Source organism: Ochotona princeps, chromosome 16, assembly GCF_030435755.1.
Source record: "Ochotona princeps isolate mOchPri1 chromosome 16, mOchPri1.hap1, whole genome shotgun sequence".
NCBI classification, from domain to species: domain Eukaryota; kingdom Metazoa; phylum Chordata; class Mammalia; order Lagomorpha; family Ochotonidae; genus Ochotona; species Ochotona princeps.
The window spans coordinates 56,570,797-56,590,669 of NC_080847.1; the positions used below are offsets into that span (position 1 = coordinate 56,570,797).

At 57.1% G+C, this 19,873-nt stretch overlaps 1 protein-coding gene across 1 annotated transcript; it reads right to left on the reverse strand.

Annotated features, from left to right (window-relative positions):
- Positions 1-335: 335 nt before the first annotated feature.
- On the reverse strand, positions 336-19,081 carry PTPRH (protein tyrosine phosphatase receptor type H). The gene is made up of 19 exons (XM_058674231.1): positions 18,960-19,081; positions 16,845-16,878; positions 16,400-16,675; positions 14,365-14,640; positions 12,240-12,515; positions 10,877-11,152; positions 8,435-8,710; positions 7,261-7,560; positions 6,804-7,067; positions 4,706-4,784; positions 4,554-4,604; positions 3,015-3,105; positions 2,682-2,772; positions 2,316-2,392; positions 2,085-2,219; positions 1,577-1,699; positions 1,303-1,463; positions 568-703; positions 336-485 (listed from the first exon to the last, which is right to left on the reverse strand). The coding sequence occupies exons 1-19, from the start codon at positions 19,008-19,010 to the stop codon at positions 342-344; spliced, it is 3,117 nt and encodes a 1,038-aa protein (XP_058530214.1). The 5' UTR covers positions 19,011-19,081; the 3' UTR covers positions 336-341.
- Positions 19,082-19,873: the final 792 nt, after the last annotated feature.

Sequence of the window (19,873 nt, forward strand, 5' to 3'; positions counted from 1 at the left end):
ACACCCTACCTGGGACACGGATCCCAGACAGGGTATCAGGAACTCACAGCCACCAGCTTTGCAGGGACAACAATTTAATAAGTTACAGGACAGAGGGAGAGATGCGGGGGTGTCCTTCAGCTCAGAGCACAGAAGCCAGTTTGGCTGAAGGGAAGTGGGGCAGGGTCCTGCCTGCCCTGGCTGCACTGGCACCAGAATGTCCAGCCCTGCCTCCTTGGAATCTGGGTTCTGAGGGGACCCTGCAGCATGGGCTCCCAGCCCCTCCTCCCACAGGGCCCTGAGTCTGAGATCTCCAGCTCTCTGCTCTCCCCGGGGTCTGGGGATCAAGAGCCTGATGTGGCCTAGGACTCTGATTCCAGGGCCTGCAGGGCAGCCACGTTCTCGTAGATGTGGTCGACCATGGGGTCATCAGCAGCCAGCTGCTGGGCCGGGGCTGACTGCTGGAGGAACCGCAGGATGCACTGGTGCAGAAAGACGTACTGGGCCTGCGCAGGGAGGGACACCTTGCAGCCACGCTGGCCTCCCCCAGCCCACCCACGCCCTTCCTTCCCCTGGGCACCCTGTCACCTCGGTCTGCACCATCAGCGGCCGGCTTTCTCTCATCTTCTTCACAAAGTTGAAGGGCCCTAAGGCCCCTTCATATGCCAGCTGCCGGAGTAGGACATCCAGGGCGATGAGGGTGCCTGTGCGGCCCACGCCGGCGCTGGGTAAGGACGGGGGGGGGCTCAGACCACAGCACAGAGGGGTCTGGGGTCTCAGCTGATTGAAGGGAGCCGTCTGGGGAGCACACAGGGACTGTGGTGTCCAGCCAGACAATCCCCACACGGGGAGTACAGGTCACTGCCCCCTCCCCAGGCCTAGCATGCAGCGTCTGTTGGCATACCCACTTCACAGATGGGTAGAGGAAGGCAGAATGAGAGCAACTGTGCCTCTCGGGTTACTTGGCTAATCCCCCAACGGCACAGAGTTCCTTCCAGCAACATTAGCTGCTTTTACAACCCGAGGGAAGCAGCCCAGGGGACCAGCCACCTGCCTTCCAGTGGTGCTGAGAGCTGGTTTCCAAGGCTGTCCTGGGAGCAGGCCCTGTCCTCAGGCCCGGGGCGCCGGGCTTTCAGCATCAGCACAGGGAGGCCCGGACCAGGAGGTGAGGTTTCCGGCTCCGGCTGCGCCCTCACCAGCGGGCGATCCTCCTGGCTCATTCTCTGCCTGGTTTATCACCTGTTCTCTCCTCCTCCTCAGCTCCCAGGCCTCATCAGAAACTCTTCCAAGTCTCAAGGGCCGAGGTCCTGGGCCAGTCCTCACCTGCAGTGCACAATGGGTGGGCCTCCCTCTGCAGTCTGGTCCAACCACTGCCGGAGAATCTTCCAGAAGGCCAGCAGGGGGTCTGGAGAGTGGGGGACGCCATGGTCCGGCCAGGCCAGGTAGTGGAATTGGCGTGTGGAGAGTGTTTTCTGCTCATCCACCTGGAGGGAGGGAGGGAGGGAGCTTAGGGGACACGGGCAGCCCAAGTGGCAGGCCTGGTTGGGGGGGACCCCGGCACACAGACATCTGGGAGCTGCAGGGCTGGGGAACTCACATGGAGGAGCTGCAGATCTCGCACCGCCCAGTTCTCTGTCACCTCCTCGGCCAGCAGGGTGACCCGCAGCTGCCCGTGGGTGCAGGGCTGAGCGTCCAGGGGCCAGTAGTGCTCACACTTGACCTGGGGAGGATGGGACACTCTCTGGGAGGACGGTAGAGCCCTGCCTCCCCATGGCCAGAGGGTCACATGTGGGCTGTCTCCTCAGACTCAGACTAGTGGCGTCTGGAGGTGCGGCCTCCCAGAGGTGACCAACAACGCTGGCCTTAGGGGCTCTCTAAGAGCGACGTGAACCTGGGACCCTCGCAGCGGATCTACCTCTGTCCTGCACTTGTGCCCCAGCCCGTAGCACACAGGCACAGCAACAAAACACAGAGTAAGACAGCACCCCCACACAGACCAGGCACCCCCACACAGAGCAGTGCCCTTCCCTGGAAGAGGGTCCACAGAGAGACAGCCTGAGGGGCAGGGGACCAGAGTCAGCGCCAGGACTGACGGCTCCTCTCACCTGGCCAGACTCCACGCAGTTGGTGAGCATGACCAGGGTTTGGCTCTGCTGTTCCCACACCAGACGCCAAAAGTCACCCACGGTGTGCGGCAGGGGGCCCTGGGCTGCAATGAACTCCTTGGGACCCCACAAACCCTGGGGGAGGGAAGCAGGTGCATCAGGGCAGGGGAGAGCCCTCCCAGGAGCCCTCTGGCCCTTCGTTACCCAAGAGCTCTCCCACCCCCCTCTTACAGGCAAGAAGCTGGCGTTGATGTAGTCAGAGCCTGGTCCCCCGAGGAGGGGTTTCAGGGGCACCCGGGACGAGTCGTCTAGCAGAGCAGGTCAGGGGGACAGTGAGAGGCAGCCCTGGGTGGGGTTGGGAGGAGGGCCCAGGGCAGGTTTCGGGACAGAATGTGGGGCCTGGGCAGGGCCAGGCAAAGCCGGGATGAAGGGGCGGGGTAGGATGGCCAGGGACCCAGGCAGGCCTGGGAAGCTGGGGCAGGATGGTGGGGGACTGCAGCGGGGCGGGTGAACCCAGGGAAGGGTGGGGTAGCTGGGTAGGATGGGGGGCTGCAGGAGGGTGGTGGGGGGCTAGGGCAGGGCGTGGGGCCAACTCACAAGGCAGCACATTCCTGTAGCGGTTCTTGGTGACGTTCTCGGGAGCGGAGGCCACCAGCTGAGACAGGCCTTGGCCCTCCAGAGCTAGTTGCTGAGGGGCAGGCAGGGGCTGCTGGCTCTGCTCCACCTCCCCTCAAGGACGCCCAGCTGCCATACCCTCCCCCCGCCCCCCTGCTTTCCCTGGGGCAGCTGGAGAGGACACCAGGGCAGGGGAGGGCACTTTTGCAGGCCAGGGGGCTGGGCCGAGTGCCCCTCATGGTCAATGCGAGCCGTGCAGGAGGCGGCCCTGGGCCCATGGGAGTGGGCAGGATGGGGCCCGCGTGCCTCACCAACCTGGTACTCCTCAGCGAAACCGTAGTTGCTGTCCTTGCCCTGTCGCCTGACGTGCTCGGGGAAATCTTGGGCCGGGATGTCCCCTGGGAAGCTGGGGGTGGGAGACGATTTAACCTCCTCTGATCTTGCTCTGTACCCAGCAAGCCTACTCCTGGATGCGGGCCCAGACCCAGGGCAGAAAATGAAGCAAGGGCTCCGACACATGCCCACCCAGGAGGTCATGGCGGCAGGGCACAGTGGTGTTTGCTGGGGCTGTTAGATATAGGTCCAAGTGACGGTGGTGGTGGTGTTCGCCAAGCAACGTGTTAACGGGGCCTGGCCCCGTGGCACAGCAAGTTAAGCTGTGCCTGCAGTGTCAGCATCCCACATGGGCGCTGGTTCAAGCCCCAGCTGTTCTATTTCTGATCCAGCTCCCTGCTAAAGACCTGGCAAAAAGCAGCAGAGGATGGCTCAAGTCCCCTACAGGATGGCTTCCAGGTCCCCTACAACCCACATGGGGGACCTGGAAGAAGCTCCTGGCTCCTGGCTGCAGTCTGGCTCAGCCCTGGCTATTGGATGCAAGATCCTTCTGTCTCTCTCTGTAACACTTTCAAATAAATCAGTCTTAAAAAGTCAAAGCAGAGAGTCACACCCTGTGGGTGTCATGACGCCAGGTTGCACAGGGGAAGTGCAGCTTTTCCCACCAGAACTACCACCGGCTGACCCCAGCCAGTACCACCTCCCTCACTTCTCCCCCACTGGCCTGGAAACACGTGGTTTAAATCAGAATCCCGACGTGGTGCTGCTCCACCCTTCTCCCCCCTATGCTGCTGACCACACTCAGGAATCCGCTTAAATTAGCCCCCAAACGGCTGCTTCACTGCACCCTCACGCCAGGGCCTCTCCCCATCACCCCAAAGCCGGCCACCGGCCACCAGGGACAGCACATCTGTCCCAGAGCCCTAGAAGTGATTCAAAGCAGCCCAGGCTGCATCCTGTCCCCCAGTGCGGTGGACACTCCGGTTCCTGGTCCCTCAAGAGCCCTCGCTCGGGACGCATCCCCTGCACTGTATCGTCAGTCATCTCCCCCGCAGACTGCCATGGTGCAGTGCACACTACGACACCGCGCGAGGCCCGCAGCCTGAGGCCCGGGCCCTCCACCTGGTGCGGGTGGGGACACGCTGACCAGGCCAGGCTGTGTGGCAGGTAAGAGCCTGGACATACTCCTCTCTCTCACTCCTGCTTCTGCCCCACGCCTCGAGGGACCACTGTGTGTGGGCTCATCACGTACCCTGGCTCCCAGCTGCCCTTCCTCCCTGGCATCGCCCCTGGGGGTGAAACAGGAGGGGGGAGGGTCTTCTTGGGCAAGGGAGACATTTCTGCACCTCTGCGTCCACCTGCTGGCTGCAACCCCCGAGCTCACCCTCCAGCCTCCTGAGTACCCCACAGCACGGGGTACTGTGTGGATGGACTCACTGAACCTGCCCTCTGACCACAAGCCCACCCCCGCAGTGCGAGACCCGCCAGCCAATCCCGCCAGCACCCCACACCTCCGCTCACCTGAACGTCAGGTTCCTGGGCGCCGCCTTCTCCTGGCTCTTCTTCTTCTGTCTGGAACACAGGTGGGACACGCAGCTCAGCGGGCAAACGGGGTTCACTCTCCACTCCCTGTGCCACTCTGCCCTCCAGGGGTCTGTTTCATGCCTTCTTACCTGTTTTTCAAGAAGAAAACCAGCAGGCCCACCAGGACGAGGAAGAGAAGGATGCCCACGATGGACCCAGCAATGACCCCTGAGGGAAGAGGCATGGGGAACTATTGGGCAACGTCCCCCACCTGTGTGCCCACCCAGCACAGCGACCAGAGAGCCAAGGCAGAGGAGAGGAAGATCCACCTCCCGCCCCTCATTCCCTGGGAGCCTGGTCCCTCAGGAGGTAAAAAGTGTGTGTCTCTCCCATTGGTTCCAGTGGAAGACAGAGCTGGAAACAGAACCAACCCAGCAATTGCAACCACCAGCTGATTTGGGGTGATGAACTGTGCCGGGCCCTGTACTGGCAACTACACACAAGAATCTGGTCTGGGAACACCTCAGACAAAGTTTCTTTGGGGATCTCCCCAGTCGAACTGCTGGACTCAGAACCCTAACCATAAAGAGAAGTGCAGCTGCCATGGTCTGCCATGGAGTGCAAGCGTCAGAGCCAAGCTGCTCCCACCAGCAGAGCTGCTCCCACCAGCAGAGCCAGTAAGCTGGACAGGGAGGGGGGTCTGGGGATGAAGCACCGACAGGAGGCCAGTGATGGTGGAAGTCTCTGTGAAGTCTTTATTGCTCCTTCACCTCTCCTTGTATACTCTTCCCCCTCCACCGTCCTAATTTAGCCAGGAAACTGGATACAAATGAGTCCAATTAGTCTAGGTGCTTTTAGCTACAAGCCCAGTTCCTGTTCCTGCCCAGCCCAAAGCGCTAATCAACTCCTTAGCCCACAACACCACGCCTCCTCAGAGGCTCAGACGGAGCAGTGGAGAGCACAGTCAGGTGCACATGGAGGACGGGGCAGTACATTGGAGCCTGCAGAGGACACCTGGCACCACAACAGAGGACAGAACAAATCAACCAACTACCCCAGCCATATGTTGGCAGTGAAAAACTGGGCAAACGGAGACTCTAAGGTGGACTATGTCAATCAGTGGATTCTGCAACAACTTCATTGTGCTTGGAACGGCGAGATGGGCAGCGATTCCGACTGTTGAACTGTCAAAACCACTTGAGCAGGACTCTCGGAGCATGCCCCACATCGGGAACCTGGGGTGGGTGGGAGGCTGGGTGGGGCTTCTCCCTTTAGCTCCCCCTTTACCCCAGATACAGAAAAAAAATGTGGGAATAATAGTCTTACCCACTTTCCTGTAGCCCTTGACCCTTTGTGCCCTAATTAACTATGTAAAGATTGTCAAAAATAAAGGGAAAAAAAGAACACACACAAAAAGAGTGGGTGTCTCTTCTTTGGCTGACTGCGGATGCTTCTCGTGGGACACCTTGGGACTGTCACAGGTGGAGGGTGCAGGCTGGGGCGCTGCCCTGGACAGCCCCTCCCAACCCAAGGTGACTGCCCAAGATGTTGGCAGAACCTCTTCCCTGGAGGAGGCTGCCAGCCACCGGGCATGAGTAGGGTTCTGCAGCTGGATGTGCCTGGTGGTTGAGGGAGCCACACCCTCGGGCGCAGCCTGGGCAGCCCCAGCTCAGCCTGTGTCAGTTCCAGCCACACTTGGGGGCACAACCTGGGCAGCCCCAGCTCACCCCACCTCGGCCTCCAGCATCTGTCCAGGTTGCAGACCCCAGCTGCCAGAAGCTTTGACCCCTGAGTAGTGACTGATGGGCACAGGGGGCCGGGGTGAGGGGAGCTGTCTGGAGTTCACACCCCAGACTTGCTCAGGTGCCCCACTCACACGGCAGAAAACTTGCGGGTCTCCTGGGTCGCTCCTGGAGAGGAGGCGACACCCACACAGACTGGACGCTGGTAGTGGCCGTCCCCAAAACAGTCACAAGGGGGAGCCACCCCACCTGTCTCCTGCAGCCGAGTGGAAGAATCCTGCGTGGCCTGGCCCTACCGTCACCGGGATAAAGTGCCACCTCACTCCATCCTGTGGATAAACCCTGCAAACATCACGGCTGCTTCCACTTTGGTGAAACGCCAGGAACAGGCCAGTCTCCAGAGACGGAAGTAGCCTCAGCGTGTGAGACAGAAACAGCCTCACAGAGTGCAAACACTGAGCAGAGGAAATCTCCCGAGCTCTGGGGCCTGCGGGGAGAGTCTCACCTCCGCTCTCGGTGTGGCAGGTGGTGGAGGCGGCTGAGGCGCTCAGCCCATGCCGGAGAGTAGTGACGGTGGCTTTGTAGGCCCGAGCAGGCTGGAGCTCCCCCACAGTCCGGGGGATGTTGCAGATAGCTTTTTCCTTGATTATGTTCCCGCCCACCTGTACCTGGAAGGCGTCGAAGCCCCCCTGGGGGCAGGACCAGTTCAGGATGACCGCATAGCCCCCCGAGGTGCTGACACAGGAGTTGATGGCAACCGCGGCTGGCACTGGGGGCAGGGAACACAGAGGATCAGTAGGAGCAGCCGTCCAGGTGGCTGCCTCTTCTCCCCAGACACGATCCCCTCAGACTCCCATGACCGTGCATTCTGCGTCATGGCAGCTAATGATCTCACGGCCCCTTGGTCCACACACCTCTGACATCCCCAGTCCATCGGGTAAAGCAAGGCTGGGACATCTCACCAGTGGACGCTCGGAGGCTCTGTGTGGAACTGGTCACATTATTCATCTCCGCCCAGACGCTGAAGACGTACAGGGTGCCGGGCTCAAGGTCCGTCACGTTGTACCACGTGTCCAAGAGCCTGTCTGTCTGACTGGCTCCATCTCCCCGAGGGTCCTGCTTCCTCTGAGGCTGTTTGTCTTTGATCCACTGCACCCTGTACACATACCCCTCAGAGTAAAGGTCTGAGGGGGCTGTCCACCGCAGAGTGACTGAGCGGCTGGTCTGAGTCACGTTGTGCAGACCCACGACTTCACTGGGGGCTGAAATGTGAAGATGCAACCCTAAGAAGCAGGGTCTACCTTCAAGACTCCTCCCGAACGAGCCTGTTTTCCTGCCAAAATGTCCCTGTCACTGCGACTCTTTGACTTAAGGTGAGCCCCAGAAACGACCCTAGCACTTCAACACCTGGTGGGGGGCCACAACTTGCCATTTGTTTTCTGTTCCCTGGCTACAGCCCTGGGTCACACTTGCTACCTTTCTCTTACCCTGAATGGGCCCAGGTTGCATGAACTACAACTCCCGTGAGGATTTGAACTCTGTGTCTGTGCAGGATAAGCAGCAGGACCCCACAATCTGATGAGACTTGAAGTCTACTCACCTCTCAGCCCACAACTGACCTTGTCTAATTGCCTCATCAATGGCCTCCCAGGGAAAGGGCCCCTGGTGGGTCAGCCTGGTGCAGGATGGATGGAGCCTGGGAGCCTGACAACCAAGCTTTGAGAACATGAGCTGTGCAACTAACCTGGAACTTTACAAAATGTGATGGAGCTTAAAGTTTCACAGGCAGATGTGGCCCGAGGCAGCCACACTTGACAAGGCAAGTCTAGAGCTGTCCGGACCAGGGCACACGCATGGGGACTGGAGGAAGAGCTGTGACAGCACTCAGGGGCTCCTCCTTCAGGACATCACAGCACAGGTGATACCATGGACACGGAGAGGACACTACTGTGGGTCTAAAGGGATGTCAGCCATGTCGCAGCACCACACACTTACATTTATGTGTGTGTGCTTATGCTGATGCGGCCGATAGAAAATTGAAATTCTCTCATGTTGTGCTCAGACCCAGCCATGCTCCCTGCTGCCTCTCACCCGTCCCTGACTTGGAGCAGCGAGAACAGCCCGGGCGGCCCTCACCTGTGGCGGCAGTGACGATCTCCACGGGGCTGCTGAGCCCCTCCTGCTCCACCCACACGTGACACGTGTACGAGGTTCCCGCTGTGAGTCCAACCACAGTGGCACTGGCTGCTGTCGTGTTCTGGGTCACATTTCTGCCATCGTTGCCAGTGCAGTGGACCTGGTAAGTGAAGTTGTGGGTGTTGGGGTCCTCGGGGGCTTCGGGGTCCTCCCACGTCAGCGTGATGGAGCTGTTGGTCTGAGCAACCACTCTCAGGTTTCTCACTGCATTGGGGGCTGCAAATCACAAGAGAATCACAACCAGCTGTAGCTCCTGGTCTTGAAGGGGCTGGTGTAGTTGCCTAACAGGTAAGGCCACCGCTTGTGGTGCTGGCATCCCAGTTGGGCAGTGGTTCCAGTCCCAGTTGCTCCAGTTCTGACTTAGCTACCTGCTAGTGCATCTGGGACACGGCAGCCGATGACTCACATACTTAGTTCCTTGTACTTGCGTGGCCGACCGGGAAGAAGTTCCTGGCCCCTGGCTCCTGGCTTCAGCGCAGTGCAGTCATTGCATTCACTTGGAAAGTGATCCAGAGGATGGAAGATCTCTCTTGTTTTGCCCCTCCCCCTGTAACTCGGCCTTCTTGCGCTCAGCTGTGTCCTAACAGAGGACTTCCCCAAGCTCCTCTGTCATGCCATCTCCCAGGGGCAGATCTCACACACACTTGGCCCAGTCTGACTTGGCAAACCTCCTGCCCAGGCAGGTACAGCAGCCTTGCCCATCTGCCTACAGCCATGCCGGCTCCTACCTTTGGGTGCTACAGCCCAGTGGCACCTGGCCCACCCCCAGAACCCAGCTTTCACCAGACGCAGAGGGTGTCAGGATATAGCCCTGCCTGTCCTACACCCACTCTGGCTCTAAGGGGCAATAGTGGGTGTTAGCACCTAGCCCAGGCTGGCACACCCCAGAACCAGTCCACACCCACGCCGAGGGAAGCTGCAACCATGTCTAGACAATTCATTGTGCTGATTCTGGCTTTCATGCTCACCAGTGGGAACTGCAGCCCAGCCGGGCGTCCCCTTAGCTCCCCAACTGGGACCCCGCTCAGTCACAGATTCTGCACATATCGGTGGAAGTTCTAACCCAGCCTGACAAAAAAGCCCTTTCTTCGTCTTAGCCTTTGCCGTCAGATACTGCAATCTGACCTGACCCAGCCTGCCTCTAGTCTCAACCCTCCCTGGTGGGTGCTACAGTCGAGCACTGCCCAGACTGCCCCATCCCTGTCTCTCATGCAAACCAGTAGGAATGTAGCCTAGCCTATATCAGCATGGCCCACACCCAATCCCGCTTCCTGGGTATGCCAGTGCCCTCTACTTTGGCCTGCCTCTGACTGGTCCATGCCTCCAGAGCCAACCCACACACTGTGCAACACGTGCAGCCTTGCATGAGCAGCACTCAGCCCTGACTCATGTGCTCACAGGCAGGGGCTGCAGCCTCTCAGTGGAGTGTCCCCACTTCCCCCACAGGACCTTCTCCCACACCCGCCATCACACATGCCATCGGGTGTTAGGCCCTTACCCAGCATAGGCCGACCCCCAGCCACAGCTTTTGTGTGTGCTGGAGGATTCTGTGGCCCAGACTGGGTCATATCCAATCCTTGGGTGTATTTATGGGTGCTGTACCGGGTGCGCCACTTCCCATGGGGTCCCTGTTAAAGGCAGGGAGAGCAGTAGAGGATGAGGCAAGGGCTGGAGCTTTGCACCCACATGGGAGCCCAGGATGAAGATCCTGGCTCCCAGCTCTTGGCTTTGGGCCAGCCCAGCCATGGCTGATGCTGATATTTGGGGAGTAAACCAGCAGAAGAAAACCTCTCTCTCTCTGTAAATATGCCTTGTGAAAAAATAAGCTAAAAAAGAATTGAAATTCTCTTCTGGAAGACCCAGAGCTAGCTCCCTGATTCTGCCTGGGGACTGGCTCAGCTCTGGCCTTTGCAGCCACGTGGGGAGTGAACCAGTGGCTGGGAGGTCTCTCACCCTATGTGTGTGCGTTCACATCTCTGGGGATCTGCATTACATAAAAATAAATCAAACCCTAACAACGTGAGGGGAGTCGTCCCTGGTGGGGCCACAAGTCCTGATACTGTCCAGTGCTTCTTTCGTGGCTACATTGAACTGCAGAGTGAAAAACACACTTGAGGGCTGGAGGAAGGGCTGTGACAGCACTCAGGGGCTCCTCCTTCAGGACATCACAGCACAGGTGATACCATGGACACTGAGAGGACACTACTGTGGAGCCATGTCACAGGGAGACGCCCTTCCGCTGTGTGTGTGTGTGTGGATACGCTGATGTGACCAATAGAAAATTGAAATTCTCTCATGTTGTGCTCAGACCCAGCCATGCTCCCTGCTGCCTCTCACCCGTCCCTGACTTGGAGCAGCGAGAACAGCCCAGGCGGCCCTCACCTGTGGCGGCAGTGACGATCTCCATGGGGCTGCTGAGCCCCTCCTGCTCCACCCACACGTGACACGTGTACAAGGTTCCCGCTGTGAGTCCATCCACAGTGGCACTGGCTGCTGTCGTGTTCTGGGTCACATTTCTGCCATCGTTGCCTGTGCAGTGGACCTGGTAAGTGAAGTTGTGGGTGTTGGGGTCCTCGGGGGCTTCGGGGTCCTCCCACGTCAGCGTGATGGAGCTGTTGGTCTGAGCAACCACTCTCAGGTTTCTCACTGCATTGGGGGCTGCAAATCACAAGAGAATCACAACCAGCTGTAGCTCCTGGTCTTGAAGGGGCTGGTGTAGTTGCCTAACAGGTAAGGCCACCGCTTGTGGTGCTGGCATCCCAGTTGGGCAGTGGTTCCAGTCCCAGTTGCTCCAGTTCTGATTCACCTCCGTTGTAATGGTCTTGGAAATCAGAAAATGTTGGGGCAAGTCCTGGGGTTCCTAATCCCATGTGGGCAACCCAGGATTCCTTATCCTTAAAGCCCTGCATGGCTGTTACAGCCATCTGGGGAGTGAAGCAACAAATGGAAGCTGTCTCTGGGTCTCGCTGCCTCCCTCATTCTCTGTCTCCTCTATTCCCCTCTCTCCATGTTACTCCATTTTGGAATTAAGTAAAGAAATCCTTAAAAATGTTTCTTAAGGCCAACGCTGTGGCACGGTGGGAAAGGACACTGCATGTGATAACACACGCCATACAGCAGCTGGTTCACGCCCTGGTGTCTCCACTTTCCATCCAACTCCCTGCTTGTGACCCAGGCAGGCAGTGGAGGACGGCCCGAGCGCCTGGGCCCCTGCACCCATGTGGGAAACCCAGCTGAAGTACTGGCTTTGGAGCAGCCTATCTCCGAACAACATGGGCATCTGGGCAGTGAGCCGGTGGATCAACGATCTCTCTCCCTTTGAAAGGTTCTGTTTCTGCAACTCTGCCTTACAAATAAATAAAATCTTAAAATAGTAAGGGATTTGTTTTTGTTGGTGTCCATAAGTCCTGATACTGTGGGGTGCTCCTTGTGTGGCTGCCTTTACTGGGGTGCGAAATACATATGGAGGCTGGAGGAAGGGCTGTGACAGCACTCAGGGGCTCCTCCTTCAGGACATCACAGCACAGGTGATACCATGGACACGGAGAGGACACTACTGTGGGTCTAAAGGGATGTCAGCCATGTCGCAGCACCACACACTTACATTTATGTGTGTGTGCTTATGCTGATGCGGCAGATAGAAAATTGAAATTCTCTCATGTTGTGCTCAGACCCAGCCATGCTCCCTGCTGCCTCTCACCCGTCCCTGACTTGGAGCAGCGAGAACAGCCCGGGCGGCCCTCACCTGTGGCGGCAGTGACGATCTCCATGGGGCTGCTGAGCCCCTCCTGCTCCACCCACACGTGACACGTGTACAAGGTTCCCGCTGTGAGTCCATCCACAGTGGCACTGGCTGCTGTCGTGTTCTGGGTCACATTTCTGCCATCGTTGCCAGTGCAGTGGACCTGGTAGGTGAAGTTGTGGGTGTTGGGGTCCTCGGGGGCTTCGGGGTCCTCCCACGTCAGCGTGATGGAGCTGTTGGTCTGAGCAACCACTCTCAGGTTTCTCACTACATTGGGGGCTGCAAATCACAAGAGAATCACAACCAGCTGTAGCTCCTGGTCTTGAAGGGGCTGGTGTAGTTGCCTAACAGGTAAGGCCACCGCTTGTGGTGCTGGCATCCCAGTTGGGCAGTGGTTCCAGTCCCAGTTGCTCCAGTTCTGATTCACCTCCGTTGTAATGGAAAAGCAGCAAATGGGGCCCGGCGGCGTGGCCTAGTGGCTAAAGTCCTCGCCTTGAACGCCCCGGGATCCCATTTGGGCACCGGTTCTAATCCCGGCAGCTCCACTTCCCATCCAGCTCCCTGCTTGTGGCCTGGGAAAGCAGTCGAGGACGGCCCGAAGCTTTGGGACCCTGAACCCGCGTGGGAGACCAGGAAGAGGTTCCTGGTTCCCGGCTTCGGATCTGCGCACACCGGCCCGTTGCGGCTCACTTGGGGAGTGAAACATCGGATGGAAGATCTTCCTGTCTGTCTCTCCTCCTCTCTGTATATCCGGCTTTCCAATAATAATAAATCTTTATAAAAAAAAAAAAAGAAAAAAAAAGAAAAGCAGCAAATGGTGGGCCAAGTCCTTGGGTCTCTAAACCCATGTGGGCAACCCAGAAGAAGTTCCTAATCCTGGCTGCCCAGTGTGGCCATTACAGCCATTTGGGGAGTGAAGCAACAAATGGACCATCGCTCTCGGTCTCGCTGCCTCCCTCATCCTCTAGCTCCGTCAATTTCCCTCTCTGTATGTAACTCTATCTTGCAATTAAATTAAAAAAAAATCTTTTAAAAATGCTGTGTCCTATTATAATTTGAAGAAATAGTGTTAGCAACCATGACTCTCTCTCTTGCTCTTTTTTTAAAGAGTTATGTTTTTTATGGGAAAGTTATACCCAGAGAGGAGGAGAGACAGAGAGGATGATCTCCAATGTGCCAAATCACTCCCTAATAGGCCACAATGTCTGAGACGAGCTGATCCGAAGCCAGGAGCCAGAGCTTCATCTCAGGTCTCCCACGCAGGTGCAGGGTCCCAAGGCTTTGGCCTGTTCTCAAATTCTTTCCCAGGCCACAAACAGGGAGTTTATGGGAGACGGTCCGGCAGGCTACAAACCAGAGCCCGTATGTTATCCAATACATTGAAGGCAGGGCTTTAGCCACTAGGCTACCATATTAGCTAAAAGAAATATTTGAAAAAATCTTTCATGGGGAAAGGCTGGCATTGTGTGAAAGGACACCGCATGTGATGACACGTCCCACAGCAGCTGGTTCTAGTCCTGGCTGTTCAACTTCCCATGAAGCTCTCCGCCTGTGGCCCAGGAAAGCAGTGGGGACAGGCCAAGCGTTGGGCCCCTGCACCCATGTGCGAGAACCTGATGAAGCTACTGCTTTGGAGCAGCCCAGCACCAAACACTGTGGGGAATCTCTCTCCCTGTATGTGTTTCCGTTTCTGTAACTCTGCCTTACATATAAATAAATAAAATCTTAAAAACATGAGGTGTGTCACACAGGAAGGGTTCCTAGGTCCTGGTGACTGTGGGGTGCTCCTAGTGTGGCTGCCTTTACTGGGGTGTGAAACACACATGAGGGCTGGAGGAAGAGCTGTGACGAGCACTCAGGGGCTCCTCCTTCAGGACATCACAGCACGGGTGATGCCATGGACACTGAGAGGACACTACTGTGGGTCTAAAGGGATGTCAGCCATGAACAGGGTGACAAATTTACTGTGTGTGTGTGTGTGTGTGTGTGTGTGTGTGTGAACGGTTATACGATGTGACCGATAGAAAATTGAAATTCTCTCATGTTGTGCTCAGACCCAGCCATGCTCCCTGCTGCCTCTCACCCGTCCCTGACTTGGAGCAGCGAGAACAGCCCGGGCGGCCCTCACCTGTGGCGGCAGTGACGATCTCCACGGGGCTGCTGAGCCCCTCCTGCTCCACCCACACATGACACGTGTACAAGGTTCCCGCTGTGAGTCCATCCACAGTGGCACTGGCTGCTGTCGTGTTCTGGGTCACATTTCTGCCATCGTTGCCAGTGCAGTGGACCTGGTAGGTGAAGTTGTGGGTGTTGGGGTCCTCGGGGGCTTCGGGGTCCTCCCATGTCAGCGTGATGGAGCTGTTGGTCTGAGCAACCACTCTCAGGTTTCTCACTGCATTGGGGGCTGCAAATCACAAGAGAATCACAACCAGCTGTAGCTCCTGGTCTTGAAGGGGCTGGTGTAGTTGCCTAACAGGTAAGGCCACCACTTGTGGTGCTGGCATCCCAGTTGGGCAGTGGTTCCAGTCCCAGTTGCTCCAGTTCTGATTCACCTCCGTTGTAATGGTCTTGGAAATCAGAAAATGTTGGGGCAAGTCCTGGGGTTCCTAATCCCATGTGGGCAACCCAGGATTCCTTATCCTTAAAGCCCTGCATGGCTGTTACAGCCATCTGGGGAGTGAAGCAACAAATGGAAGCTGTCTCTGGGTCTCGCTGCCTCCCTCATTCTCTGTCTCCTCTATTCCCCTCTCTCCATGTTACTCAATTTTGGAATTAAGTAAAGAAATCCTTAAAAATGTTTCTTAAGGCCAACGCTGTGGCACGGTGGGAAAGGACACTGCATGTGATAACACACGCCATACAGCAGCTGGTTCACGCCCTGGTGTCTCCACTTTCCATCCAACTCCCTGCTTGTGACCCAGGCAGGCAGTGGAGGACGGCCCGAGCGCCTGGGCCCCTGCACCCATGTGGGAAACCCAGCTGAAGTACTGGCTTTGGAGCAGCCTATCTCCGAACAATATGGGCATCTGGGCAGTGAGCCGGTGGATCAAAGATCTCTCTCCCTCTGAAAGGTTCTGTTTCTGTAACTCTGCCTTACAAATAAATAAAATCTTAAAATAGTAAGGGATTTGTCTTTGTTGGTGTCCATAAGTCCTGATACTGTGGGGTGCTGCTGGGGTCCGTGTGATGGGTGTGGAAGACAGGAAGCTGTAGAGTATTGTTCCATGCTGGCAGGGCCGCAAGGAACCTCCTGCTGTGCAGCAGGGCTCTGGGGGAATATCTCTAGATCACCTGGATGCCTCCTCCTCCCTTTGCATGGACACCGGACTATCCCACTGAGATTTCTGTAATTTATTTAGGCATTGTCTGCCTCTGCAGAGTGAACAGTTAACGTATGGCTGCCCCCTTTGATCCTATGCTAATCAGAGGCATAGCGGTTACCTTTGTTTAGAATCCTCTTCCCCTACTGACCTTGTGCTGATCAAGGGTGCCAGTCTCCAGGTAAAGGGGAAACCCATTCTTTCCCTCTTCCTTTGATCTTTGGGTCCTGCCTCCTGTATTACATTTCCGCCCTTAGCTGATTCAAGAGGTATGTGTTACTGATTGAGCTTGCCTTAGGTGAAACAAATGGCAGAATTATCTTTAGCAACACCCATTTGATCATGATGTAAAAAGTCTGAGCCAGAGTTTGACTGATTCTGTATAAATAAAGCGGACAGATTTATTGCATAGTCCACCATCATCATGGACTCCTAGTGGTCCGTCTCTTTCTTTCTGCGCCTCATCCATGCACCCTTCCCGAGTTCCGAAACCCAGGCTGGAGCTGGACTTGGGCAGGGTGCTCCTTGTGTGGCTGCCTTTACTGGGGTGCGAAATACATATGGAGGCTGGAGTAAGGGCTGTGACAGCACTCAGGGACTCCTCCTTCAGGACATCACAGCACGGGTGATGCCATGGACACGGAGAGGACACTACTGTGGGTCTAAAGGGATGTCAGCCATGTCGCAGCACCACACACTTACATTTATGTGTGTGTGCTTATGCTGATGCGGCAGATAGAAAATTGAAATTCTCTCATGTTGTGCTCAGACCCAGCCATGCTCCCTGCTGCCTCTCACCCGTCCCTGACTTGGAGCAGCGAGAACAGCCCGGGCGGCCCTCACCTGTGGCGGCAGTGACGATCTCCACGGGGCTGCTGAGCCCCTCCCGCTCCACCCACACGTGACACGTGTACAAGGTTCCCGCTGTGAGTCCATCCACAGTGGCACTGGCTGCTGTCGTGTTCTGGGTCACATTTCTGCCATCGTTGCCCGTGCAGTGGACCCGGTAGGTGAAGTTGTGGGTGTTGGGGTCCTCGGGGGCTTCGGGGTCCTCCCACGTCAGCGTGATGGAGCTGTTGGTCTGAGCAACCACTGTCAGGTTTCTCACTGCATTGGGGGCTAAGCAGTCGTACATGGAACAGAAGGTAGAAGATGGTTATTATCCCCCAGTCAAACCCATGAATAGTCGCTTCCTCTGTACCTGCCAGAGCCCTTCCAGGAGAAGGGCTTCAAGGAGAACCACCTCCACCCGAAACTCATGGGCAGTGGGACAGATGATGTCACTCACCGGCACTTCCAGTCCACGTCCAGCTACACAGGCCCTAGACAGAACCCGGAGAGGAAGGAATCATATGTGGAGCCCACTTTCCTGGAGCTAGGTGAGTGGGCATCTGGACAGGGTGCTCTCACTCTGCACGGCCTCTGCCTGTGCCCCCATAAGTCACCCCAACCTGAAGCCAGGAGGGGCCAGTTGGAGGCTCAGCCGGGATAAACGTCACCCCAGTGTATGGTTGCTCGAAGGAGGAGGAGGTGGTGTGCTATGGGGCAGCCTACCAAGGACAGACCAGCTGGGATTGGCTCCACCCGATAAGACTCAGAGATACACCTAAAGGTCTCACTGAAAAATATGCCCTTGGTTTCCGGGCCCTGTACTGGCAAGCACACACAAGAATCAAGTCTGGGATCATATCAGACAAAGTGTCTTTGGGGATCCCCTCAACTGAACTGCTGCTCTCAGAATCCCAACCTTGAACAGTCTTATGTCAGCCAGTGGATTCTGAAGAGATTTCATCGTGCTTGGAACGGCGAGATTGGCGGCAATTCAGAACTGTTGAACTATCAAAATTGCTTGAACAGGACCCTCGGAGCGTGCCCCACATCGGGGGCCTGGGATGAGTGGGAGGCTGGGTGGGGCTTCTCCCTTTATCTCCCCCTTACCCCAGAAAAAGAAGGTAATAATAATAATAATAATAATAATGAAACAATGATCTTACCTACTTTCCTGTAGCCCTTGGGCCTTTGTGCCCTAATCAACTATGTAAAGATTATCAAAATAAAAATATATATATATATACATGCCCTTGGAATACAGGGCGCAGGGAAGCAAACAGTACAGCGGGGAGAGGCTCTGAGGGACGAGGGCAGAGAACAGAAGGTCTGAGGAAGCAGGGGAAAAGCTCAGACGGTCTGAGGGAGGAGTGACTGGGGTTTAAATCTCAGGGTGTGAGGAAAGAGGGGCTGGAAAGTGTGTGAAGTATCTCAGAGCATGCCCCACATCCGGGACTTGGGGTGGGCGGGAAACCGGGTGGGGCTTCTCCCTCAATATCCCCCTTTACCTCAGATACATGATGGAAACAATATGGACATAATAGTATTACCCACTTCCCTATCCCCCTGAACCTTTTTTTTAACCACAATTAACTATGTAAAGATTGTCAACAACAATACAATACAATAAGATAAAATAAGATAAAATTTAAAAAAAAAAAACAAAGTGTGTGAAGGAAGAGGGGCTGGGGGTCTGGACTTCCGGGTGTGAGGAAGGAGGGTCTGGGCTGGACCCCTGGGTGTGAGGGAGGAGGGTCTGGGCTGGACCCCTGGGTGTGAGGGAAGAGTAGCTGGACCCCTGGGTGTGAGGGAGGAGGGGCTGGACCCTTGAGTGTGAGGGAGGAGGGTCTGGGCTGGACCCCTGGGTGTGAGGGAGGAGTGGCTGGACCCCTGGGTGTGAGGGAGGAGGGTCTGGGCTGGACCCCTGGGTGTGAGAGAGGAGGGCTGGGCTGGACCCCTGGGTGTGAGGGAGGAGGGGCTGGCCCCCCTGGGTGTGAGGGAGGAGGGTCTGGGCTGGACCCCTGGGTGTGAGGGGGGAGGGTCTGGGCTGGACCCCTGGGTGTGAGAGAGGAGGGCTGGGCTGGACCCCTGGGTGTGAGGGAGGAGGGGCTGGCCCCCCTGGGTGTGAGGGAGGAGGGTCTGGGCTGGACCCCTGGGTGTGAGAGGGGAGGGTCTGGGCTGGACCCCTGGGTGTGAGGGAGGAGGGTCTGGGCTGGACCCCTGGGTGTGAGGGAGGAGGGTCTGGGCTGGACCCCTGGGTGTGAGGGAGGAGGGTCTGGGCTGGACCCCTGGGTGTGAGGGGGGAGGGTCTGGGCTGGACCCCTGGGTGTGAGGGGGGAGAAGGGGCTGGGGCCTGGACCTCTGAATCTGATCATGGTCTTTGTGGGCACAGCAGTTTGCCAGGTTTGCCTTCACAGCAGCCATTGACGGAGTTCCTTCTCGGTATCCAGCTCCTCGCTCCCCAGGCCCTGGATTCAAAGCTCCCTGGTGTGTCTTTTACCCAGAAGTTGCAGCCCTGGCCAGCTCCTCCCCAGGGACACCTCCTCTGCAGCCTCCCGTGGTGGGGGACACTTACCAACAGCACCAGGCTCCCCCAGGCGCCGAGGCCGCCACCAGACCCGGCCATCTCTCCCGGACTCCGCGGAGGGACCCAGGAGCCCCAGGGCCTCTCACCTGCTGGACTTTGGACGGCACAGTTTCCTCCCTGTGGGCCTGCTGCTGAGTCTGGAGGCCAGTACGGGAAGGGGAGGAGGAGGAAGTGGCAGCGCCGGCTTGAGAGACCAGCCCTGCTCTGCCCATCTCACCTGCTGCCTCGCCTTGACCTCTGGCCCGTCCAGGCCTCCTCAGCCCACCACGCTGCTTCCCACCAAATGTCCCTGCCCATGTGGGTGAAGGCGGGACCTGGGCACAGGTGCTGTCCATCCTGCCTGAGGCTGCTTGCTGTCGGCCCCTTGTGTCCCACAGGTGGGCTCCTGTCTGCCTCAGGCTCTGGCTCGCTCCCCTGTCCTCTCAGGAGCCCTTGCAGCTCTTCCAACAGCAACCCTCTAGTAAGTCCATGGCCTTTGTATGAACTGCAGTAAGTTGCTTTTTTTTATGTTTACTTATTTGAAAGGCAGAGTTAGAGAGATCTTCCAACTGCTGGTTCACTCCCCAAACAATGACAATGACCAGGGCTGGGTCTGGAGGAACCCAGCAGCTTCATCTGAGTGGCCCATGCAGATGCAGGGTTCCAAGCACCCGAACCATCTCCCACTGCTTTCTCAGGCACATTAACGGGGGCTGGATCAGAAACAGAGCAGCTGGGATTCACATTCGTTCTCATGTGCAAAGCTGGCGTCACAGGTGTCGGTTTAAGCTGTTGTACCACAATGCCAGGAATGTTGGATGGCGGCCCTGTTTGGCTCTACTTCAGCAGGTCCCGATCTTTTAGCACCACCTGTCTAGCCTTCTTGTCTGAGTTTCTCTCCCAATCCAGCGCCACATTAATGT

What these genes read in the sequence shown, in the direction of transcription:
- PTPRH (XM_058674231.1), bottom strand. Translation starts at nt 19,010, where the DNA reads ATGGCCGGGTCTGGTGGCGGCCTCGGCGCCTGGGGGAGCCTGGTGCTG. An exon ending in GATCGTCACTGCCGCCACAG is followed by an intron (nt 11,153 to 12,239) that starts GTGAGGGCCGCC and finishes TGTGATTTGCAG; the next exon opens with CCCCCAATGCAGTGAGAAAC. An exon ending in GATCGTCACTGCCGCCACAG is followed by an intron (nt 8,711 to 10,876) that starts GTGAGGGCCGCC and finishes TGTGATTTGCAG; the next exon opens with CCCCCAATGCAGTGAGAAAC.